The sequence below is a fragment of the Dendrobium catenatum genome, unplaced genomic scaffold, assembly GCF_001605985.2.
Source record: "Dendrobium catenatum unplaced genomic scaffold, ASM160598v2 fragScaff_scaffold_636, whole genome shotgun sequence".
NCBI lineage: Eukaryota > Viridiplantae > Streptophyta > Magnoliopsida > Asparagales > Orchidaceae > Dendrobium > Dendrobium catenatum.
Genome location: NW_021319098.1, coordinates 689,390 through 714,237, shown reverse-complemented (window position 1 = coordinate 714,237; position 24,848 = coordinate 689,390). Strand labels below are relative to the sequence as shown.

Below are 24,848 nucleotides of genomic sequence, written 5' to 3'. Positions count from 1 at the left end.
ATTCCTCGCCGACTATGGTCGTCCCGCCCTTTGTCGCTTGCTAACTATGAACGCTACACCCTCATCTCTTTCATCTGCTTGTGTTCTGGATCTTCGTACAAATCTAAGGCATTAATCTTTATATTTCTCTACCGCCGCGAATTTTTCAGGACGCAACAATAACTAATCGACCATTATGATAAGGAGACTGTGGGGAATGGGATTATTAGGACATTTTCTTTCTTTTTTATTAATATTATTATTATTATTTATTTTCAATAATTTGAATCAATCTCCCCTCCAATTTTTTAAACTTTGGTTTAACTTTAGATCTAATAAGAGCTTATGGGCTAAGTTTTTACACCGCAAGTACTGTGGGGCCAAGCACCCCACGATCTGTTTTCCGAAAAAGGGTGACTCTTCCATTTGGAAGAGATCGTGCAACATTCAAGGGGAGATGGAAGAGTTGATTCAATGGGGTTTGGGTAAGGGTGAGGTGTTTTTTTGGCAAGATCAATGTTGGGCAATTTTTCCATATACAACTTGCTTAATACTAGATCTATTTCTACTTTATTATTTAAAAGTTTCTTTTGTAATAGGGTGTGGAATATTGATTTACTGAAAGAGAATGTTCCTGATTTTATCATTAATATCATTATTAAAATTCCTTTACAAAGGGAGAAAGAGGATTGCATTCTTTTTACTCAGTCTCATAATGGTCAATTTGCTTTAAAGGAAGCTTGGAACTATATTAAAAAGAATAAACCTCAAAATCCCTTTTTCTGTTATTTGGCATAATTCCATTCCCTCTTCTTTTTCAATTCTTACTTGGAGGGTGATTTTTAATTTTATGCATGTTGACACCAATCTTAAGAAAAAAGGTTTTCAAATTGTGTCTAAATGTTATTGTTGTCATCATATTGAATCCTTGAACCATGTGTTGGCCAATGGGCCTATAGCGGTTACTATTTGGTTGCATTTTGAAGAAATTTTCAGTTCAACATCCATCACAGTTTTAAGAGCATTATTGACATTATGAAATGTTGGTTTGTTAATGCTAATGGTCATATTAGGAACTGCCTTACTATGACTATTATTTGGTTTCTTTGGAAGAGTAGAAACGAAGCTAAACATGATGGCACCAAGATGTATGCCTCTCGTATTATCCGTTCTATTTGTGATAAAATTAAGATGTACGTTGTATGCTTCTGACATCATTAAACCTCAGAATTTCAAAGGTTGTTGTAAGGTTTTTCCTTATTTTGGTATTTCTAACATCTCAGCTCTTATTGAGAGGAGGGATAGAATTGTTACCTTGCTTAAACCTGATCCTGATTGGATTAAGTTGAATACTTATGGTTCTTATAATGGGAAGGTGGCTGGTTGTGGTGGTATTTTGAGGAATCACTTTGGTAAGGTGATTTATGCATTTGCGGGTCCTGTTTCGGGTAATTATGCGTTCCTGGCTGAGTTACATGGGCTTATTTATGGCATCAGTATTTGTATTAAGCTTGGGTTTAACAGAGTTTGGATTGAGGTTGATGCTATGCTCATTTTACACTATCTTAACAGTTCCAAGTTATTTAATGCTGAGAATTTTTATTTGATTAGGCAACTGAAGCAGGATCTTTCTAACATTAACTTTAAGATTACTCATATTTTTCATGAGGGGAATGGCTGTGCTGATGCTCTGGCCAAATTAGGTTGCAACTATCTTGATTACTGTGAATTTCATGAAGATGAGATTCCTATGGTTGTTAAAGGTTTGGCTAGATTGGACCGTGCTGGGTTACCTTACATTAGACATCATTAGGTGGTGTTTTGCTGGTGTGTTCTATTTTATGCTGCTCTTGGGTATTTGGTGTTGGATTGTTGTCTCGGATTTCATGTGGAATGGGAGTCTGTTTTTCTTGTTATGTAGTTTTGGACATTGTTGGTGTGGTGGTGTTATATATGCAGGATTGTTTAGAGGTCCAGCTTTTTATTCCTGTTTGGGCAATAGGGTTTTTCTGCTCCAGGTGTTCTATGGTTATTATGAGCTGTTGTTATTTTTTTGGTGATAGCAGGACGAGGGTCAGCTGGTTCATTTCCTTTTTTGATTATCTTTGTTTCAGTCGTATGGTTGGGTGCAGTAATGAGGTTTTGGTCTATTTCATCTGGTTGATTAGGTGTTCTTTATCCTTTAATTATAAGTGGCATGATAATTTTAACAGAACTTTGTGGGTTTGGAGTTTCTTTGTTTTGCAGGTGTGCAGTCCGATGGATATCAATGGTTATTTTGATGCTGATAGGGAGTTGGAGTCGTTGAGGACTAAAAGAGTTCCGAGGTTTACTATTGAGTTTTGTAGGAATTGTGTTCTGATTGTTTTTATTCATCAATTCCTTTTTTGGGCGCTGAATCCTCTCAGCCCTAACATGTTACTAGGTTTTTTTGTAACTATTAGAATTAGGAACCACCGGCTTTTACGTTTTTCTTTTTCTTATTTTGTAGCTCTGTTGAGCAGTAGAAAGCTGGAGGTTCCTAGTAAGGACTTTGCAATCCCTTTTTTGAAATTAATGTGTTGGCCCCTCCATGGGTTTTAACTAAAAAAAAAAATCTCCCCTCCTATTTTTTTTATTTATCAAAGCGTATGTTTAATCTTATTATTTTTATTTATTAAGTCAGCCAACTCAATTGGATCCATCAGCTTTGTAATTTTAAATATAGGTTCTTAGTTTTTTGTATATAATTTTATCATTTCAAGTAGCTCTAAGCGCATTAAAAGAGAGTCTGATAATTCAGAAGTGTGAGAAGTTTTTTTATGTTTGCATGATCAGTAAAATTCAACGGATACGATTTCGTCTCAAATCTTATTTTGCAGCGGATACGATTTCGATGCTAAAATGAGCGTCACAAATATAGTTATGATAAAACAACAGCTTCATTTTTTTTTGGTCCGTCGCAGATTCCATCACAAATTACGGCAGATAATCCGACGCAATTTGTGACGGATAGGTCCATCACAAGCGTGGATGGTAGAATATTGGATCAACATTTGTGGCGAATTTTTTACCGTAAAAATGTAGCATAATAAAAAAAGTTTCTCATACAATTATTAATTATTTGGGCTTTCCAACATTCACAATCCAAGCAATTATAAAAAAAAAATATGCAAAGCAAATAAATCAAAGAGAACTATGCAAATTGCGCAAATTAATAAACAAATAACCATATACTGTAAATAGTTGTGCTGCTCATTCATGCATCTACTTTCCCATCCTCATCTTTGCAACACTTCACTTAATATTATGATTGTTTTAGATTTATACCTCTACCTTTCTTAACTTAAAGAGTAAAGTCACTCATCCATCTAAGCATCCTCATCTATTCAACACTTAACTTATTATTATGCTTATCTTTTAATGGCCAACATTCTACATATACCTTAATTGTTATGCTTATGTGTCATTTAAAGTTGAAATAATATCATGAATCAATATTTCTAACCCTTACATTCATGTGTAATCAAACCATAACAATCAACAATAACAACATCAAGCCTTTATCCCACTATGTGGAGTCAGCTACATTAATTATTTTTCTCCATTATGTTTTGTTAAGAGTTAAATTCTCATTTAGATCTAATAAAGAAAGGTCATTTCTAATATTTTCTAACCAAGTCCTTTAGGTATATCTTAATATAAGTCAAATATAATACATCTACTTTCCTAATCGGGTCATCGGAAGGCCAACATTTTATGTGACCAAACCATCTAAGGCGACTCTGTCTAATCTTATCTGCCACTGGAGCTACTCCAACCTTTTCACCTATATGCTCATTTCACATCATGTCTCTAAGAGTAAAGTCACTCACCCACGTGAGTATCCTCATCTCTGCAACACTTAACTTAATATTATATATGCTTCTCTTTTAATGCCCAACATTCTGCACCATAAAGCATTGCAGGTCTAACCACCATCTTATATAATTTTCCTTTAAGTTTGAGTGGTGCTTTTCTATCACATAGAAAGCCCGATGTATTCCTCCACTTCAACCATCCAACTTGAATTCTACTAATATTATCCCTACCTATTTCACCATCACTCTAAACAATAGATCACCCAAGACATCTAAAATGTATACTCTTATTAATGACTTAATCGCTCAAAGTCACAAACCCTAAACTATATATATTACTACTAAAATTACAGTCCATGTATCCAGTTTTAGATCTACTCATATGAAAACATTTAGACTATAAGGTTGACCTCAATAATTCAAGTTTATCTTCAACTTCCTCTTTAGTCTCATCAACAAGAAGAATATCGTCAGCAAAAAAGTATACACCATGGAACTTCCTCTTGCAAATCTCTAGTAAGAACATCCATGACTAATGCAAAAAGATATGGGCTTAAGGCTAATGCTTGATGTAATCCAATAGAAATTGGAAAATACTTAGGTCAAGTTACCTTCACAGTGAGCGAGCTAATGTTTTTGCTTCTGATCCACTGGCGAACCTTCATTTCCTTATGTTTTCCCTAAATCTAGTTTTAGTAAACCCTTTAGTTCAATGGATTTAAGGGATTTTGCGGAAGAAGCGTGCGAAAAGAAGAAAGTTACCTTCACAACGATCGAGTTATTGGTTCCGATCCCGATCCAACAGGAAGGACATCATCGAAGGAGCAAAGTCGAACAACAAAGGAGACGAAGAATGATAAAAGTCGGTGAGGATTCACGAGCAAGGAACGTCAACGAGGGAGGGCTAGTCACTGCGAGCGTGGAGGAATAAACAAGGCCGAGAGAGAATGAAAGAAATGACCTGGATATCAGTTTAAATAAACTTATTTGTGATGAATTTTCCGCCGCATCCACCGCAATTGCGCCACAAATTTTGTTAAAAAAATTTCTGCCACAAATCCGCCGCAATTTTGTCGAAAATTTTTTTTCGTCGCAAAGCCCGCCACAAATATTTGGTTTTCCTATAGTGTTCGCTGCGGCGCTCTATCTAGACCGCTTTGACACTCCACTTCTTGTCATTCTATGCTTGGTAACACAACGCCGGGGCGGTCGGATAGGCAACACCGGGGCATTGTACGGCCGGTCCGGTCCGGTTTTTAAAACATTGTATATATATATAACTCAATTTGGCTATCAAAATACACGGCATTAATCTTCATTTAATCGGAACAGTGTGCTACATTGCCATTGTACTTTAATTATGCAACATTAATTAAATTCATTATTCCTGCATATAATTAAATAACCTCGTTCTTAAGTTCATGAATTTGTTGATCGAGAAGCAAAGTTTCTTAAATTATATATATAATTTAAATTTAATTACTTAAAAAAAAAAACAGACCAAAAAAAAACATCGTGAAATTAAATTGTCATAAAGAATGAATGTCAAAATATAATGCAATATATCCATCTCATATATTATTCCTATTATGTCTCTGAAAAGGCCAATAAGTACGTGGGTTTTGACCATCTCCTCCTGCCAAAATCGCAATAAGCATAGCCATGGAAACCTTGAACAAGAAGAAGAGAAGCAGTCGCGGGCGCCAAAAGATCGATATAAAGAAGATTGCGAACGAGGCGGCGCGACAGGTGGCGTTCACTAAACGCCGGCAAGGAGTTATGAAGAAAGCCAGCGAACTTTCCATTCTATGCGGCGTTGAGTTCGCCATCGTCGCTTTCTCGCCGGCCGGAAAGCCCTTTAGCTTAGGTCATCCGTCCGTTGAATCTATCGTCGCACGCTTTCTCGATCATGGGAATGTCGCCGCCGGCCAAGCTCAACAGCCGGCGGAGTGGCAGCTCAACCTACAGTGCGCGTATGCACCACGCACCACGCCCAATTTTCAGCTATAATGAATAACTTATTATATTAAATAGGGAAAATTTTTTGACTCGGACTATTAGGATTTATTTTTAATCAGGATAAAATTTTAAGGCGTTAATTTTTTTAAATTAATATAATTCAATTTTATACCTTTTGTATATTACATTCAATCTTAAAATAAATTTAATAATTTTGAAACTTAATCTAAAATTTGATCGTAATCGCCTAATATAATTTTTGTTCATTAAAAAATTCATATTAAATATTATTTTTAATTATAATTTTTAAATAATATGATTAAAAGAGGCAGATTGGGCCTAACATTTTTAATGATATAATCCTATTTTATTTATAAATATATGACTAAATAGAATTATTCAGTTAAAAGTATTTTTCAACGGTAATAATAATCATTTTTTTACTAATATTAAAAAGGAAAAAAAAAGGGGTTAAAATATTTAGACATAGATTTTGTTGTATATTATTTAAGATCAAGAAGTCAAGTTAAATACTTTATCACTTGCTATTGCAATAAAAGTCATTTGGATTTAATTTTAGATAAGTGCACTTGTTAAATACAATTAATTTTAATCTATATCAAAATAAATCAAAGGATCGTGAGCTTTATCATGATCAAAATTTTATGAGGATATTCTTATACATTTTTTTTTATTAAAAAACTATCAGCTTATTTATACCTTAATTGAAAGGTTGACTAAATGAGATGATTTTATCTTCAAAATTGGTCCACACTTTATGCGCTCAGCATTCCTTAAGAAAATTAATATGTAACTAATATAAATGTGTTACCATATTTGTTATATTATGTTACTTTTACTTTGGAATTTTGAGTGAGTTAAATATTTCTCAAATTTATTCAATGTGTTGTTTACATAACTATGACTAGAGCTTTAAACTATATATTGCAGTGAGATGGAGCAACGGGTGGAAGAAGCGAGAGAGAGGAGGGCAGTGGCAGAGGATAGGCTGAGGGCGGCGACAGTGGGTGTGGGAGAATTAATGAGGAGAGCGTTGAAGATGGAAGAAATGGAGGGGATGAGTCTGGAGGAGTTGGAGGCGGCAAGAATAGTGATGGATGATGTTAGGATGAGAGTGGAGGTCAGGCAGCACGAGCTACTTTTTGCTGCGGCGGTGGCGGCTAGGCCTATTAGTACGGCACTGAGCACTGTAGGAGTGGATGAGGTGAAGCAGTTGGAGGAGGGAATGATGGTTTCTCATCCATTTACGAGCATCGGTGGGTCCTTTTGAGTTTGACTTGCTGGTTATTTGCATGTTCTTCCATTAATATTGTTTATGTACGATGCTTGGAATAATATGTCTTTAGGTGCATTATATGTCATTTTCTTCTTTCACTATTCTTTTAATATTTTGATGTTATCTTCGCCGAGTAAATTATAGTGGTTATATGTTTTTTATGGCTGTGATGTTATTTTTTTCCTTTATCTTCGACTAGCTCTACATTCCTTCAGTTTGTTGAATATTTATTTTTGCAGTTTTTTAGCTTCTTTCGTGTAGTGATCTGGTACTAGTACTCCCTAACATGCAAACTATTAATTCAATAGAAGTTACCCTCTGATTTAGATACAACTATCCCGACTTAAGCCAATGATCATCCTATCAAACTCATGGATACGCTTGTTTCTCCTCAATTGAAATTTGTAATGGCTAACATTGAAAATGTTATCCAAGCCCAGCTCACACTGTATTGAAAATCCATCAAATGTGAAAGTCTCTACTACTCAAAATATTTCGTGCAAATGGCCAATTTTGAAGGTTAACGATGGATCTGCCATGCATCCAAATGCAACAACACTCAAAGTAGAAGGTATCATCATTTCTAATCAAATGTATAAATATGGCTCCTAATAGGTGTAAACTAGGCTTCAACCTCTATTCCTCTATATCTCATGCCATTATACTATATGTGCTGAATCTTGAGTCATGTGCGGATATTAAGATCATTCTTGAGTAGTCTTCAATATATCAATCATGTACTTAGTATTCAACTCTAGAATAAGCTCTATATATAATATCAACAGAACCCAAACAATGACACAATGATTGTCTACCATTAAACCCAAAGTAGATCTCATAGCTACTTTACGGTTGGACACTGACAAGACATTGTTGTATACATAGAACAACCTCCCATCAAGCTGGCTTTTAAAATGGCAATAAAGACCCATCTAAACCCTATTAGCGTCAACAATTTGTACTCCTTATTGTGCGGTGAAAAAACAAATCAACAAATGAAGCCATTAAACATTTGTAGTTTGACTCTATCATCAATACAATTGGTTCTTCTTGCTATTTAGAGCAATGGTAGAGGTTGAAACTGTGGAAGAGAAGAGTTCTTGTTCGGCAAGAACTCTGTGAGATGACAGGGAGAAAAACAGAGAAAGTAAATGAGACAAAATGGAAAATAATATTGTATTGCTTCCTCTATTACAATCATATACACATATATATATATATAGATATACAAGATAATGAATAAGTAGCTAGCCAATGCGCGAAAGCCACCTCGTTATTTCTTTATCTTTATTACATTATGTTATCTACTAATAGGCCCCTGTAAACTAATGGGTTCTGGAGAACATTCAGTTTGAGTCTTAATGTTTGAAATCTTGGAGTAGATAAAGATTTTGTAAAAATGTCACCTACTTGGTCCATAGTGTTGATTGGAAGAATATGAATGTTCTTATGTTGTATGTGATCACAAATAAATCTTTGATCGATTTCGATGTGTTTTGTACGAGCGTGAAATACCGAGTGGTTAGCCAAGGCAATGGCAGAAGTATTGTCGCAGTAGAGATCTGTGGGTTGTGTTTGATGAACTCCAAATTCAGCAAGTAGTTTACGAAGCCAGATAACATCGACTGTTAAAGCAGCTAATGCACGATATTCCGATTCAGTGGATGAACGAGCTACGGTGTGCTGCTTTTTGACCATCCAGGATATGAGTGTGTCCCCTAGAAAAGAATAATATCCAGAGGTAGACTTTCAAGAAGTGAGATCTCCAACCCAGTTCGCATCTGAAAAAGATGTAAGTTGAAGATTAGATTTTGTAATGGGTATATCGAAGTCCAACGTACCTTTGATATATCGAAGAAATCATTTTAGCAGAAAGATGTGCTGAGGTAGCAGATTGTGCATGTGTTGAGACAAAAGATTGACACTATACACAATGTCCGGATGAGTAAGCGTCAATTATTGAAGAGAACCTGTGAGTCTTCTATAAAGCTTAGGATCAGATAGGAGATTTTCTTATTAAAGAACCTTTAGAAGTTTTGTACATGTAGGATTGGCAAGGGAATTGCATTGAGTGAGTTGAGCTAGCTCAAGAAGCAATGTTGCATACTGCCACGTCAGAAGCTAGATTAACTTCTTCGCTAAGGAGAAGAGCATAAAGATTGTCGAGGCTAATAGGGGTTAACATAATTCGAATAACAGTTTTAAAGGATTGGTAAGGTGGAGGAAGACCGTTGAGGATATACAAGATAACGTCTTCGGTGTCCACCTTGCAACCCGCCGAAGCAATTTGATCAACCAAAGATTTGATGTCAGATATATATTGAGTAATGGTGGAGTTCTTTAGAGAGATATGGTGTAATTTGTTATTTAGTTGAATAACTTTAGAACAATTTGTAGATTGAAAACGAGTTTCAAGAGTAATCCAAATTTCGGAAGTCGATTCAAGATGTATGATGTAAGGAAGAACAGGAGATGAAATCGTAGAATAGATGGCCGCGGACAAAGTAGATGGCCATTGCGAAAAATCGGGATTGGGCGTGTATGATCCGTCGGTTTGATCAAGAAAGCAAGCAAGTGTAGAGGCATTTGGATCAAGCAAATAGTCAAAGCCATTAACGCGGAGAACCTTAGTGATTTGCGATCTCCATATGTGATAGTTTTTGGATGTGAGTTGGATTTGCACGATGGATTTAAGATTTGAAACAACGAACTTCAAGGTAGAAGAAAGAACCGGTGCATCTCGAGGCTTGATTCTTCATGTTCTTCAGTTTGGGAGGAAGTCGAGTTCGCCGGCCATCTTCGTCACTCTTGATCGCCCGCTCTAATACCATGTGGAAGAGAAGAGTTCTTGTTCAACAAGAACTCCGTGAGATGACAGGGAGAAAGACAGAGAAAGTAAATGAGTCATAATGGAAAATAATATTGTATTGCTTGCTCTGTTACAATCCTATGCCCGTATGTATAGATATACAATAATGAATAAGTAGCTAGCCAATGTGTGTGAGCCACCTCATTATTTATTTATGTCTATTACATTATATTTATCTACTAATAGAAACACCAGCCATGAACGCTGCTCCAACAAAGGATGGGGACGAATTGCTGTGCATGAGTGCATATCCCATTAAATATTAAATCTATGATGAGGTTGGTCACTTAACTGCCAAATGCTGACATATAACAAACCTCCAACGCACTCCAAAGTCACCTGACATATATATATACAGTCATATATTAAGTTATTTATTACGTCATCCGGTTCGACCGGTCGAACCGTGAACCTCTCCCTCTTCCAGTTCGTTGTCCGGTCCGATTTTAACGACCTTGATTTAGGTTCAAAACATTTATAAAAAAAAAATTGAAAATGGTGCAAAAAGGTGAAAATTAGTTCAAAGATTAAACCACAAGCAAGGTTGTACAGAATCTACGCACTATATATATATGATTCCTAATAATGCATGAAGTTTAAATGTAAATAAAAAATATAAATCTGAATCTACCAATCTAACTATTTATTGAATATTTTTATCAACTTACATTATTAAAATATATATATAATTTTTTATAAACTCTTAAAATAATAATATCAATCACCAAATAAATAAATAAAATGTTTTAGTGAGCTTCGACAAGTTAATTTTTAAATTAAAGAATATTTACAAATATTAATTAACAAGTTAGAAATATTCTTACTTATAAATTTATATTTCATATGAATTAAAAAAATTGGTTTAATTTTACTCAATTATTAACAAAGCAAATATTAATACTCTCATATGTACAAATATCGAGAATTTTATCATATGCAATCGTCCACTTACAATCTTATTAAGAACATAACACTACAACCATTTGGGTGTAAGTTAGCCGAGCCGACTCGTGAGCCGGCTTGAACTCGACTCGTTAACGAGCTCGCGAGCCGAGCTTATCGAGCTTCGAGCTCGAGCTCGAGCTTACAATCGAGCTCGTATAATTATCGAGCTCAAGTTCGAGCTCAATCCGACTCGACTCGAAAGCTTGATAAGCTACTCGATTAATTTATATATATTATTTAAGTATTAGAAAGTTTGGTTTGATGACCCGCTCACCCGCTGCATGCCGGTTCCCGAATCCCGAACCCGCATATTACCCTAAACCCTAAATCTTTTCGCAATTTCGCATTCATTTTTCATTTCTCGGCTCGCCGCCTCGCCCTACTTCGCCTCCAAAATCCAGAGCAACTTCGGGAGTTCGAGCCTTCTTCTTCCACGAACATTCGGCATCTCGGCTTAGGGATCTTGCGTCGTCGTTCACTGGCTCGCTGCGACGTCGTCGGACTCGGACATTCGACATCTCGTCTGCATAAGTGTTCCTCGTCGTCAACTCGTCTTCGTAATGTATGGATCTTTACTTTTTCTTGTGGCCATCGACCTCTCTTGGGATTTTTTTTGTTCTTTCTTTTGTAAATTGTTTTGATTACTTTCATTGTAAGTCTTTTTGAGAAGGTATATATACTTTCATATTTTGCACAAAATAAAATGAGATGAGAATCATGAGATTAGGGTTTCCTTCTTATTTTTCTTGTTTTCTTTGACTTTCCTTCCAAGAATTTGATAACATTGAATGGTGAAAATCATATTAATGAATAACTTTTGAGGCAACAAGTCTCATATCACCTAAACAGGAGTTACCTAAAATTATCCCAAATTGTGAGATTTAAGTTTTGTGTTAGAAAACTGATGTAAAAAATCAATAAGAAAGGTGTATTTTATATTTTCCCACTTAGTTTACTCGCTCATCTTCTTTCTGTAAGTCTCTTTCTACATCTAATTTTCTTCTCAAACTTGATTTGGATGTTAGCAACTTGGCATATGGAAGTCTGAAGCTAATTTGTATGATAGGACACGTAATTGATATTGAAAATAGCTGGCGTGCAAGTTTTTGGTATAAATAAATTGTAATATTATGATAATTAAATTGTACTAGTTCATTTCTTAATCACACTGCCCAAAACTAGTCAAGAATTTGGGGATTTCTTATTCTTTTTCAGTTTTTCTTCATTTTTTTTTTTTTTTTTTTTTTTTTTTTTTTTTTTTTTTTTTTGCTTAACTATTGCACTATTAGGTTTGTTTTGCAAGCAACAGGAGTTTCAATGAAAGCTTAAATCATGCATATTATAGGTTGTATTTTGATTAGAGATGTAAACGGCTCTATGATAGAATTCTAGCTAAAAAGCTAATTGGATGCATATTAATTATTTGATTATATTGGTTATTTGATTTGTTCGTTTTGGATGTACATGTGGGTGTATATTACTTCTTTGATTCTCTTACTTGCAGTTAAAAAAATTAGAATTAGTTTTTAGATGTTAAATATATTTTCATTTCTCATGTTATTATCATTTTTTTAGAATGTCAACACCAGTTAGTATGGAAGGGTATAATATTGAGCCTGCAAATATTGAGATTGGAAGACATGATGACCACCTGCACTCTTATGATGGTAGTCAACCTATGAATGAGAATAATACACATAATGATGACAATGAGATTGACGAAGAGGTTGAAAAGTGGACTAATGAAAATCAAGTGGATGATATATATTGAAGAAGTTGATGATGTTATAGGAAGAAATAAAAGAAAAAAAAAAAGATCTAAAGTTTGGGATGTGTTCAAAGAAGTTATTCTTCCTACTAGGCAAAAAAAAGGAGAATGTGTGCATTGTAAGAAACAATTACTTATTGGAGTTACTGATGTAACTACACAATTTAAAAGACATTTGGACCGATGTGATGCTAGGATTCGTGCCATTAAAAAGAAAAAAATCTTACATTTCCAACCTTCAGATATAGAAAACTCATTCTCTCAGAGCAGTCAAGATGATGGATTGTTGACAACATTTAAATATGATCATCAAAAAGTCAGGGAGATGATAGCACATTACATTCTAATTAATGAGAACACATTTGTTTGGTATCCTAAACGACTTATATATGAAATTTCAATTATCTTTGCTATTGTAGGAGGAAGAAGAAGATGAAGAGGTGGAGATTGTCCTACCAATTACATGAGAAAATCTAAGGTCATAAATATATCCAACTTTGTGTTCCATACTTTCATTTAATTGAGTTTTATGTACATAGTTGATGCTTGAAAATTATATGACCTCCTATACATATGGAAGCTGTTGCTAACCTGCAAAGTTGGTGCTTGAAAATTATATGACCTCCTATACATATGGAAGCAGTTGCTAATCTGCAAACAGTATAATCTTAGAAAGGTGGATTGGAAGGTTTGGTGTTTGTAGTGGTTGAAACAGAATTCTCTGGTGAGAATTGGTGCTATCAAAGTGCTGTCATTGCTGTGCATTATTGGGTTGTATGAGATCGTTTATATGTGGTAGTATGATTTGGCAAAAATTCTCAAACATTGGAAGAGTTTGTCATCAGTCATTGGCCAAATCTACAACTAATCAAACGTTGGGAGAGTTCACTAATAGAAAAACTGTCATTTGTTGATTTGATGCAATAACTGTATCATGAATCAAAGCACATAACTTATTCTAATTTAATAAATCTTATATATAATTTTTTCTCTTCTTATATTCTGATGCAAAATTTTATCTCTTATGCATTGAATTTTACAGATCTGATTATATCTGAAGCTCATTTTTGATGCTATCCATCAAAACATATGCTGGATAATTTTGCTTGTTAGGTTTGAGCGGTAAGATTGCTTATAAATTTTGTATGTGGAATATTTAATATTTTTCTTTTTACCCAATTTCTAATATAATTATCATTTTGCTTTTATCTTAATTTTACAGGTTTTTATCATATTAATTGGTAGTTGGTACTTGGTAGTAGAGATGAAAGAATTTAAAGAATATGGAACATCCAAATATCAGACAGACAAGGAATATGTAGTTCTATCTTCTATTCAATTTTTACTTATGCTCTATTATGAAACTTCTTAATGAGTTGTATGATTCCAATTGTTGTTTTTGTAATGATGATATGAAATGTAATTTGGTCAAATTTTTATATTATTGAAAGCTCTATTTCTATATTATTCAAGGTTTTATAATACTTAAATCATAAAAAATTGCAGTTGATAAGTTGATTTAGATCAAATTTTTAAATTAAATTTTTTAAAGAAAAATGATTGCTCATAATATATAGATTCTTCTATAATTTTTTTTAAAGAAATTAATAGTTAAAGTTCTAGACATTTTATGATGAATTAAGTTATTTTTTTATTGTTGAAAACAAATTTTAATTAAGGGTTAGAAGAAAAAATTCCAAAAAAAAAAAAGAATTTTCGTTTAAAATTAAAGACTCGTGCCAATTAAAAGAGTTAATAGTTGAGTTCGAGCTTTTTAAACGAGCTCGAGCTTTCAAGTCGAGCTCGAGCTTGATATTTTTTAAACGAGTCGATCTCGGGCCCACTAATCGAGCTCGAATTCGAGCTCGAGCTCATTAAAGATTAAACGAGTCAGGCTTGATAAGGCAAATACTCGACTCGTTTACACTCCTAATCTCAAGCTGTCAATACATAGCATCAAAGGGTTTTAAATTAACAATTTTTTTTTAATAATATAGAGATTTTATTTCATCAAATAAAGAATGATACAACAAAGCAAAACAAGAGCAAAGTAGGATTACACATTCAAAGTTAGAAAAGAAGAGAAAGCAAGCAATGACAAGACAAAGAAGCCAGCTAGGCTTAATAATTGCCAAAAGCTCCATGTCACCACCCAGAAGCTACTCTCGAACCATCCAGAAGAGAAAACAATGAACAATCCAAAAAGAAGAAAGACAAACCAAAGCGCCACTAATGATTTCCAACAAGTCACAATTGTCTAAGTGGTGAGCAAAAAGCAGCCACATCATTGCCCACAAAGAACGATACAACTGCAAAGCCCAACACCACATTCCAACCAAATGAAAGCCAACCACATCGTTAAAAGCCGCCATTAGAGTGGCGCACCCCCAACTATAATAGAACAATCACAATTACTTCCTTTTCCTAACAAAACCCAAAAGCTTTGCTAAGTTTATGCTTTCATTCAGAACATCAACATTGTCATGTTTCCTTGGCTTTTCTTTAGTGGCCGATATAAAATTCCAACTCAGAAATTATAAAATAAAATATCTCATATTAACTTTTTTATTATTTTATAAAGTTTCTATAGAGAAAGTAAATTTTTTAAGTTGTGAAAAATAATTTTTTAGTACAAATTTTTTTAAAAAAGCATCAAAAATTTTATTATGATTGTAATTTGAAAAGTATTATAAAAATGTTATAACATTATACACATAATATATTTATAAAAAAATAAAAAATAAAACTCTCATACTAAATAAAATTAAAAAAGATGTTTCCTGACATAATAAATCCACGTAAATAATTCATAAAGATATCATAGGATACATTTACCATGACTGTCCAAATAAACATTGGACACAAAAACATAATGGATTATTTAAAAGGCAACAATTGATAAGTTCAAATGCTAATTTGCAAAAAGCCTAAGATGCATCAGCACTTATTTTTCGAGTGATTTCGGTCAATAAGGTATTGACCCCACACTCCTTCCCAATACTAGAAGATAATTTCCTTCTATTGATCGATCAGCTCTGGCAAAGTCTAAGAAAGCCCATGTACTCATGATGCTTGATCATGAAGATACTTTTCTCAGCACCCACCACACCTGCGCCAATATGATAAATCACACCAGTAATATACTGTCATTATATTGATTGTAAGAACAAAAATAAATTTGCTTCCGTTGGGCTGTAATGAGATTGTTTTGATGAAAAGATATATAATATTACCCATAGTTAGTGCACTTGCGAAGATGACTGCAGAGAGGATGAAGACGATGATGGAAGCTCTCTTCAGAACCTTCACTAGCTTCCTTACGAAGAACTGACCCCAGAATCCAGCCATTACGGATACAGCTATCAGGTAAACGGCTGAAACACGAAAAGCACATATTTAAGAATAACTGCAAGTTCTTTTATGTTAACCAGTGATGATATCTTTCGTAAATAAGAATTGGTTTAATTTGGTCTATTACCATAAGGCATAGGAAATCTTTTGAGAAAATAGAACTCCACAACTGATAGTGATGATGAGAACAGCATAACAAATGTAGCTGTAGCGCTGGCAACCTGCATTAAAATTTAAATGAAGCAAAAGATTAACTTCTTAAGTTAAAATAAATAAGAAGCTATAGATAATATGGAAAATTCACATGCAAGTGATGAGAATTTTCCTATGTTTTCTTTAAGGTGCCACAGTTTTAGGGAAAGTTTTGCTTGATTCAACTTATTTTTATTACTCTCACTCGATGCCAAGGCTTTTTGTTTACATAGCGCACTAAGATCTCTAGCAATCTAGACACTACTACTCTCACACGCTCTTCACCTTGCTAAAGGCTTAGACTATCAAGTACACCCTACCTAAACCTAAGTTGGGCTAAGCGTAAATCCTAACCTACTTTGGCATGATCTACCTACCTATCATGGCGTAGTCTAGCCCTATTAGAGTCCTAGCTAGCTTGCCCATATATCCCTTTGGGTGATTCATCTTAACAGGTAAATACTTGGGCCACTCCTAATGAGCCTTGGTGAAACCTTGACCTAACTCATGAGCCACTCTATTAAGCTTACCTTACTAGACCAAATGGCCTAACTCGATTCCATGAGTTTACCTAGTACAAGGGTATTCCATGAACTCCTAAATATCACTAGTAGCTAAGGTAGAGCTAAAATTAACCTCCTAAACCTAAACGTTAAACTAGGTTTACAAGATTAACATGATTAACCATATTAGATGAAAACTTAAGCTTGAGATAACCTATGTTAGAACAAGATTCTAACACATACCCAACCTAGTTAAGGTTTCCTCATAGAGACCTAGTTAGCCCGTTGAATTAGATCCTAATTAACTTAAGCTATGGTTGGGATTAAATAGCCCAAATGAGTCAAATATAGCAAAATAATCTAAACTTAACATTGTATTCAACCAAAGTCAACCTAACCTTAGCTGATTCTTGGCCTACCCTAGGTAACTTTGAACTTAATTTAAGAAAAATAAAGAAAAGGAGATCAACTTGAGCCAAACCTCCTAAACCCTATCTACCTAAGTTAGACCAACTTCCCCCAAATTCTGTAAACCATTCAACTCTCCTAACTAATTGGTTTAGTTAAATCATAAGCTAAACCGAGAACATTGATCAAATGCATTCCCCTGCATATAGGTGATTATTCCCTTGTACTAATCCTCTCTCAAGCCTATTAAATTGCATCTAAACTATCTATAAAGGGGCATGTCAATCCTTGTATACCTAAAATACATAAAAACTTCCAAAATAGCAATGTGAAAAGCTGCAACTATTAAACCCCAGCAAACTCTAGGAATGCAAGAACCATTTGATCTCTAACCATCAAACAATCGTCTACTTTGACAAAGCAAGCATCTAGTGTAAAAGACTAGTGCACCCTTAACTTAGCTCTCTTTTCCTTTGTTGTAGCCCAAAATCCTATAGAGAGCTTCGTGAAACTCTCAAACCCTAATCCTAGGTTCTCTCAAGGACGTTCGACGCTATCAAGTAGAATCAACCACTACAATTTGACCATAGTGCTACACAAATGAATAATCTACAAGAAGCCACATCATGTGATCTCTTTGTTCTTTTACTCCATGGCCTCGATTAGGTCACTTGTTTAACATTTTAACTAATTATGCAATGAATTTTAAATATTTGTTAAAATGTTTTTTAGCTTTTTTATTTCATGATATATAATTTGTTTGTTTATTAGAAGATTTTAAAATAATTTTATTAATTCCAAAAAATTAAATCCCACCTCTATATTAATAAAATATTATTTTTGTAATTCAATAATGGCATTATAATTTGTAAGATTGATTATTTTACTTAACTAAATTATAAAATTACTTAACTAATTATATAATCCTAATTCCTAACACAATATCCTATGCATTTATAGCATTTTATGCACTTTTATCAAAAATACTGAAGACATTTACATGTACATTCAGAGAAGCACTATTAACTCATGGAAATTATTTTGATATTTTGATATTTTTCTTGATTTTTTCATGCATATTAATGGATTTTAAATTTTATTTTAAATATTAAAATTACAAAAATGCATCAAATATTTTTCCCACTATTAAAGTGTTATTCGGGCATGGAAAATTATTTTGGTCTTTTGTTTAAAATTATTATAAGGCTACCATACTTATTCACCAAATTTTAAAAACCCAATAAAACTTATTAAATTTTTACAAACACTAAAAACGTGACAACTTTTCCTTGCATGAAATTCTTAGTCGTATGATTGCATTACATTTTAAATTTCTCTAATAGTCTATATATTCATTGGTAGAAAATGAAAAAAAGAAATATTTTAATTATAAATTGTATTTCATTCTCCAGTAGTAGCGTGAATAATTAGAAAGTACCAAATAAACTCCTAAAAGGTGTTTTTATAAATATTCATTTCCTAATTCTATAAACATTAATGAAAATAGTCTAATATTTATGTTCTTTGTACATAGTCAATTTATCATGGCCTAAAATTATCCTTCAACAGTCAATTTTGGCTACTCATTCGTAGTAGGAATTAAATGTTAATATGATTAGTTCATTTGCCTTATATGTATATATTATAACAAAATAATATTTTCTAGTTAAGCGTGAAAATGACCCTGCATGTGTGAGATTCGAACAACATGCATATAATTTTATAACTTTATACCTAATTCATCATCTATTGATATTCTCATTAGATGATGTAAGTGTAGTCATCAGGTATCCTAATTATTGGTATTTAAGGTCTTAAGTCGTATACTATGTATTTTATTGATGGGTGGAAGAGCAATATTACATGTACATCCCTATCAGTGCATTAGGAATATGAGTGCTTTGTTCACCTTAAGTGGTGTTGTAAGTCTCTCCTTAGGCAACTCACATTGGACATCATGGAGCATAAGCTCCTTGTCGATCATCAAGGCCTCCACCTCTCATGTACTACAAATCTTATTCGGACCTCTCCTTCTAATTATTGTGGAATGTAAACCCATTCAATGTCAAATTTATGAAAATACACATCCCTATAATAATTCAGCTCCTCTCCTAATAATTTGAAGGCATTACGAAACCCTACATATTTATTTACATTAACTCCTGGGTATATTATGACAATTTTTTTTTCTCATTTTAACATAATTTTATAGCTTCAAATTACCTTGAAATGTTAACCATCCTGATTACTCTTTCCCTCTTTATTGAACACGTACAAAGGAAGCTCTACTTAATTTAGATTTCCATTGAGGGATATATACAAAAAGCAATTCTTCATAGAAATATATTTCGATGAGAAATACTGACTCTTATAATCAAAATCAATATTACTTGATTTCTCATAAAATTTGACAAAATTTTCTGGAATATATCTTCAACGTAGCTTCCAAAAATTTTCTCGAGAAATTTTAATTTGTCTTCGAAGAAAACACAGCTCATTTTTCTTGCGAGCTAGATGCTTAATTTCAAAGCCTACACTCAACACTAATAATTAATTCTTAGAAGATAAGCAAATCACTAAGCTATAATTTCATGTTAATTTATTTTGCAAATAGAAACACCGTTCACATAAATCACATGGCAATATGCACTTAAAGACACTAAAAAAGTGACATCACCGGGTACCCACATGAAGCTAAGCACAGTCCACTAAACAACCTTCCAAATTGTACTATCTTTTAGGTGCCTCGAAATATTCAACACCACATATGCATACTTTAAAGACAAGTGGCATTCATTACGTCATTAAAGCAATCATTAGACAAGCCACTGTGACAAAAAACAGCTAGCCAAACCTTGGCCTAACGTTTAGATCCATATGCTAGATTCTTGAAGTGATTTTTTAAAAGCCGCCGGAGACTGTAAGCATACAGCAACCAGCAAATAGTTGTGAGGACTTTGGGCAATAATTGATTCTTGAGTTCATGTTCTCTAATGATTTCTTCCTTAAAGAGATAGGACAGAGAATAAGAAGAAGGCATTTGCTTATTTGCTCTTCATTATTTCATCTCCCTTATTATTAAATAAATAATAATTACCTAACCTTTTACTATTGGCATATCCAACACAAATTATGTACAAATATTCATATCTATTAAAAATATAAAAAATTTATCAATATCTCAAAATCTAATTAACTAGAATAACTTATGTTAGTACAACATTTCAAGAGGTGACAACACCTACGGGTTGATGAACTTGAGGCCTATGACTATGTTAAAAGTTCTATTAATAGTGACTACATAACACACACAGTGTTTATTTATCACTTGATTCCACTCAACAAGAACTTCATAGTGATCGACAATGATAAAATGGACAATGAATACTCACTTCATTGATAATATACACCGGTGATCCTTTCCTAATTTTCGTATCCCAAGACACATTTACAGGCAAGTTAACTAGCTGCTCATTTTAAAGCATGACAGGAATTTCCCTTAGCATCCACATGCAAGGCTCCTATGTGTATGTGCAAAGTTTAGTCTCAACTTTTCCATTGGCATCTCAAAATAAATTTTAAAAACATTCTACCATGCCGTCAAATCCACTCTATCGTAAGATTTGATGCATGAGAGAAGATGTTGACAATGGTGAGCTTGATAAGGGAGAGATCATAAAAATTGGGGTACAAATGGTAAGGGAGAGATCCCAAAATTGGGATACAAATGAGCCAAACTTCATCTAGTCTAACAAGTATTGAGGTTGGCTTGCTAAGAAAATAAAATAATATTTTTATTTGTATCTAGCTCATTTACCTATTAAAGCTAAACATAAATTATTGTGAACATAAAACTTTTTTGAAAGTCTTGTATAAATTAGGGAATATAAATGTACCACACATTTATGTATTTATCTATAAATATAGGAACATGCATGTTCACAATCTATATATTTATGCAGATATACAAATATAAATTCATACAATAATACATAAACTCACACGTATATAAATATTATCAAGCTACAATAGAGTGGACCACAATCAAACTAAATCATATTTGTATTTAAATAATTAAATAAATGGTCTTATTAAAAAATTTGAATTCAAGCTAATAATCTAGTTGAGCATGAACAATAGGCTTTTTTAGATATTAATGATATTGGTCAAATACTATATATATAAAATTTATAAATGTCATCTATATTAAAAGACGTTGATGAGATTTCTTCAAATATCAAGATGATTATTTTGAGCGACATCTAATATACATAAAAAATATATGAATGCTATTTTTGATATATTTGTTGTATTAAAATACATTGACATAAACTAGAAAAAAAAGAGTTGAAATTAGAAATCATTGGTCCATGTAATCCCTAAATCCTGTGATCCTTATCAAATATTTGGAAAGATGGCAGCACAGTTATAAAATCCTCATTGAATAGTTTTTAAAAGATGGGCCCATAGATTCAAACCAAACAGAAAAAAAGACAAAAAGACAGACGTAAATGGAGCTGGAGAAAAAGGACAGCTCACCTGGGGTATTACGCCAATCTCGAGTAATAAAGGTCCAAGGATGAAGCCTCCGCCGGAACCCAGAAGGCCGCCGACGGTACCGCCAAGGAGACCACAGAGAGCGCATAACAAGAGTTGAAGCGCGCTCCACTCGATTGACGCCTCGCATACGCACTCCCAGACTCCACGCTGACGCCTTGACCTGCTCTCTCGCCACAGCCGAGTAGCCTCCCACGCGTACACGCTCAACGCAACAGGAAACTGTTTACCTTTTTATATTGAGTTATTTCCCATAAAGCAACCATTTTTAATTCAGATATGAAGACGAAAGTGAAATGGGATCCACAACCTGGAGGATGTTGAAGAGCCAATAGAAGGTGCTGCAGACCTCTGTGCCATTCTGCAAAATAAAAGTCATGTTTTATAGCAGAAGACAGATTGAGATGTGAGACAGAGAGAGAGAGACTATTACCTTGAGAATCTGGAGGAGGAGGAAGGAGAACCAAACGAGCATCAGGGCCAGTATGCGTTTCCAACGTAGGTTTAGAAGTAAAATATCCTATTTTAAAAAACAGAGAACGACTACTTTATAGAGATCAATTTGATGAAAAAATGGAAATAAAGAAGAAAAATGTTTTTTTTTTTTTATCTTAGAACTCACTATTCCGGACTTTTCCTGCGCCGGGGGAAGCAGAGGCTCGTATAGAGAATCTACTATAACTGTGCAGGAAAAAAATAGAACTCATGTTAACGAAATGAAAGGGAAACAAATTGATTAAGCGGTTAAAGTGAAAAGAGTGCTATGAACACCATCACTCCGTTCAGATCTAGCTTTCGCCTCCATCTCTTTCTTCTCCGTTTCCATCTGGAACAAGATCAAGACAATTTGAACTGTTTTCCATAATTTAAAGTTTTAAAAATAATTGTTTAATTTTGTTGTTTTGATAAAAAGGAACCTTAATGATAGTTTCCTCTTTCCACATCTGGATTCCTTTGAAGAAAGACCTTGATGAAGTGCCTGAATCCAAAATAGCACACACCCATTACCCATTATGGTAAAAATAAAGTTAAAAAAAAAATGTAAGCTTTTGAATTGGCTGCAGAGAACAGCACGCATGTATGCTATAAAATACAAACCCAAAAAGAGAATGATGATGAGAACGCTGATGAGCCAATAAGGAAAGACAACGCTAAGAGCGACGCCAATGGTGATTCCCAGCATCAGCATAGGCTGGAAGAGCAGGGCAAGGTCATAGTCTATGATGGGCACCTCCTTCGATGGGTGTGAAACCCGTAGATTATACCAAACAGAAGAAGCCGATGCGCCCATGATCATACCTAAACAAAATGGATAGCATATAATTAAGAAATGTGATATCTTTTACACGAGAGAGAGGAACGATGCGGCGCACATTTCGAGAGAGCTGCGGCGGATTTGGTGTCGAAGCCGACGATGAGATTAAGCATTGGAACAAAGATGCCGCCTCCGCCTACACCACCGACCGTACCGAAGGCCGAGCCGAGGAAACCGATGATTGTGGCTAGCGCGCTCCGCCAGTTCACCTCCAGCTTCTGTTAGCACATTTGGGAATTACAACAAACATATGGTGGCACCGAATAAGAAAGTTATTAAAAAGTTGCTTTTTTTAGCGCGCGAGAGGAGACATGAAACGGTTGGAAAAGGCACTCACGGGCCAGACTCGAGGGCTGCGCGATGAGAGGTTGGAGCGGAGGCCATGAGAGGACTCGCTGGAAAGGAAGAAGGTGACCGAAATGACGATGGAGGCCGCGGAGAGGAAGTGGACAATGAAGCTTTTAGGGCTGCATCCTCTGCAGACGGAGAGATAGGAGATGCTGCTGTCCATATATGGCCTAATTGTTTCTTGTTACAAAGATTGTTGCTTGAAGCCTTTTTGACTTGGAGCTTTGCTTGGAAGGAGAGGAAGAGGAATTTGAAACCCTAATCCGCGATATATAACGGAAAAACATGAGAATTGGGGTAGACCGAAAGAGGAAGATGTTGAAGCGACGTCGTTTAATTGGTAATCGGCGGTTGCTAAATTTAAACATGGAGAAATTTTACTTTGGAAGTTGGTGCGTTATATATATTCAAATTAAATAATTCCTAAATAAAGTCGACGTTTTATTTCTTGTCCTCTATAAGTAATCCGAATTTATACCTTACGGTGTACCGACAATTTATTTACTTCAATGGCCGATCGGTCGTCCAATTGAGTTTTGTTTATTCCATTAAAGGAACGGATGTAATAGTACTCACTGATACCATAGGAGAGACATAGAAACTGAAAGGGATAGCTATAAAATGTCAATGGTCCACTCTTCAAACATAGTCAAATAAATAATGAAATACCAACATTCAAAGGTAAATCTCAAATTTTATGTCAAATAATCTAAGGCTTCTGGGACTATTTTTTTATTGATTCGTAAAACAGAATTTTAGTATAAAAATTAAAAACTTTAAGCTAAAAATTCGTTTAAAAAAGCAATTAAAAATTCTTTCAAAATGAAGCCTAAATGAATTACCGTTAACATACATACATAAATTCATTGAAATGCATAATTGTAGTTTTCGATCTTTTATGTTTGAAACGGTATTCTCCATAGAGCAAGAGACCATTTTTTCCTCGTGATAAGGAATGAAGAAAATGAGAATCAATTGTTTAAATTGAGGACCACAATCCCATTTATACATTAATTATATTTATTTTATTTTAATTCATCATTAAAATATAATATAATATATAGTCTCTATATGATATTTCATACAAAATTAAATGAGATGTTATATAAGCAATAAGTTTAATTGACTTAAATTTTCGATGGCAACTAATTAATGTATAATATATATTTATAAAATTTCAAACATATATAACTTATTAGTAATATTACCTATTTATTATAAACTTCACAAGTCTCCTATGAAAATGAAATATAAGTTTTTGCTAAATTTTATTTATTTATTTTTTATAAACTTATTAGTAATATTACCTATTTATTTATTTATTTTTTATAAAATTCAAACACCTTTTTGCAGGTAGGCCAAAACTGTTGCAAATACAGGATCTGCACACCACCCTCCGCAAGAAAAGGGACCAAAAATATAAGTCCCAGCCAGACTATAACAGCTCCAGTAGATAGAAAGAATTTCTCCATTTTAAAACCTTCTCAAAGACCACTTTTTTAATCACCAAAGAGATAG

The 24,848-nt window shown here is 33.9% G+C and overlaps 2 protein-coding genes across 2 annotated transcripts; one reads left to right on the top strand and one right to left on the bottom strand.

Annotated features, from left to right (window-relative positions):
- Nucleotides 1-5,480: 5,480 nt before the first annotated feature.
- LOC110110309 (agamous-like MADS-box protein AGL61) lies at nucleotides 5,481-7,068 on the top strand. The gene is made up of 2 exons (XM_020841720.1): nucleotides 5,481-5,791; nucleotides 6,729-7,068. Exons 1-2 carry the CDS (start codon nucleotides 5,481-5,483, stop codon nucleotides 7,066-7,068), a joined length of 651 nt encoding a protein of 216 aa, XP_020697379.1.
- An 8,347-nt stretch (nucleotides 7,069-15,415) lies between these two features.
- On the bottom strand, nucleotides 15,416-23,684 carry LOC110110331 (sulfite exporter TauE/SafE family protein 4). Its single transcript, XM_020841747.2, has 12 exons — nucleotides 23,320-23,684; nucleotides 23,041-23,200; nucleotides 22,766-22,966; nucleotides 22,585-22,646; nucleotides 22,439-22,493; nucleotides 22,290-22,348; nucleotides 22,101-22,187; nucleotides 21,978-22,028; nucleotides 21,650-21,889; nucleotides 16,135-16,228; nucleotides 15,890-16,030; nucleotides 15,416-15,765 (listed from the first exon to the last, which is right to left on the bottom strand). Exons 1-12 carry the CDS (start codon nucleotides 23,491-23,493, stop codon nucleotides 15,686-15,688), a joined length of 1,404 nt encoding a protein of 467 aa, XP_020697406.1. The 5' UTR covers nucleotides 23,494-23,684; the 3' UTR covers nucleotides 15,416-15,685.
- Between the last annotated feature and the right edge of the window lie 1,164 nt (nucleotides 23,685-24,848).

Coding starts and splice junctions, on each gene's coding strand:
- LOC110110309 (XM_020841720.1), top strand. CDS start 5,481: ATGGAAACCTTGAACAAGAAGAAGAGAAGCAGTCGCGGGCGCCAAAAG. Junction 5,792..6,728: donor CAGCTCAACCTACAGTGCGC/GTATGCACCACG, acceptor TATATATTGCAG/TGAGATGGAGCAACGGGTGG.
- LOC110110331 (XM_020841747.2), bottom strand. CDS start 23,493: ATGGACAGCAGCATCTCCTATCTCTCCGTCTGCAGAGGATGCAGCCCT. Junction 22,494..22,584: donor AAGAGGAAACTATCATTAAG/GTTCCTTTTTAT, acceptor ATCTTGTTCCAG/ATGGAAACGGAGAAGAAAGA. Junction 22,029..22,100: donor TCCTCCTCCAGATTCTCAAG/GTAATAGTCTCT, acceptor TTTATTTTGCAG/AATGGCACAGAGGTCTGCAG.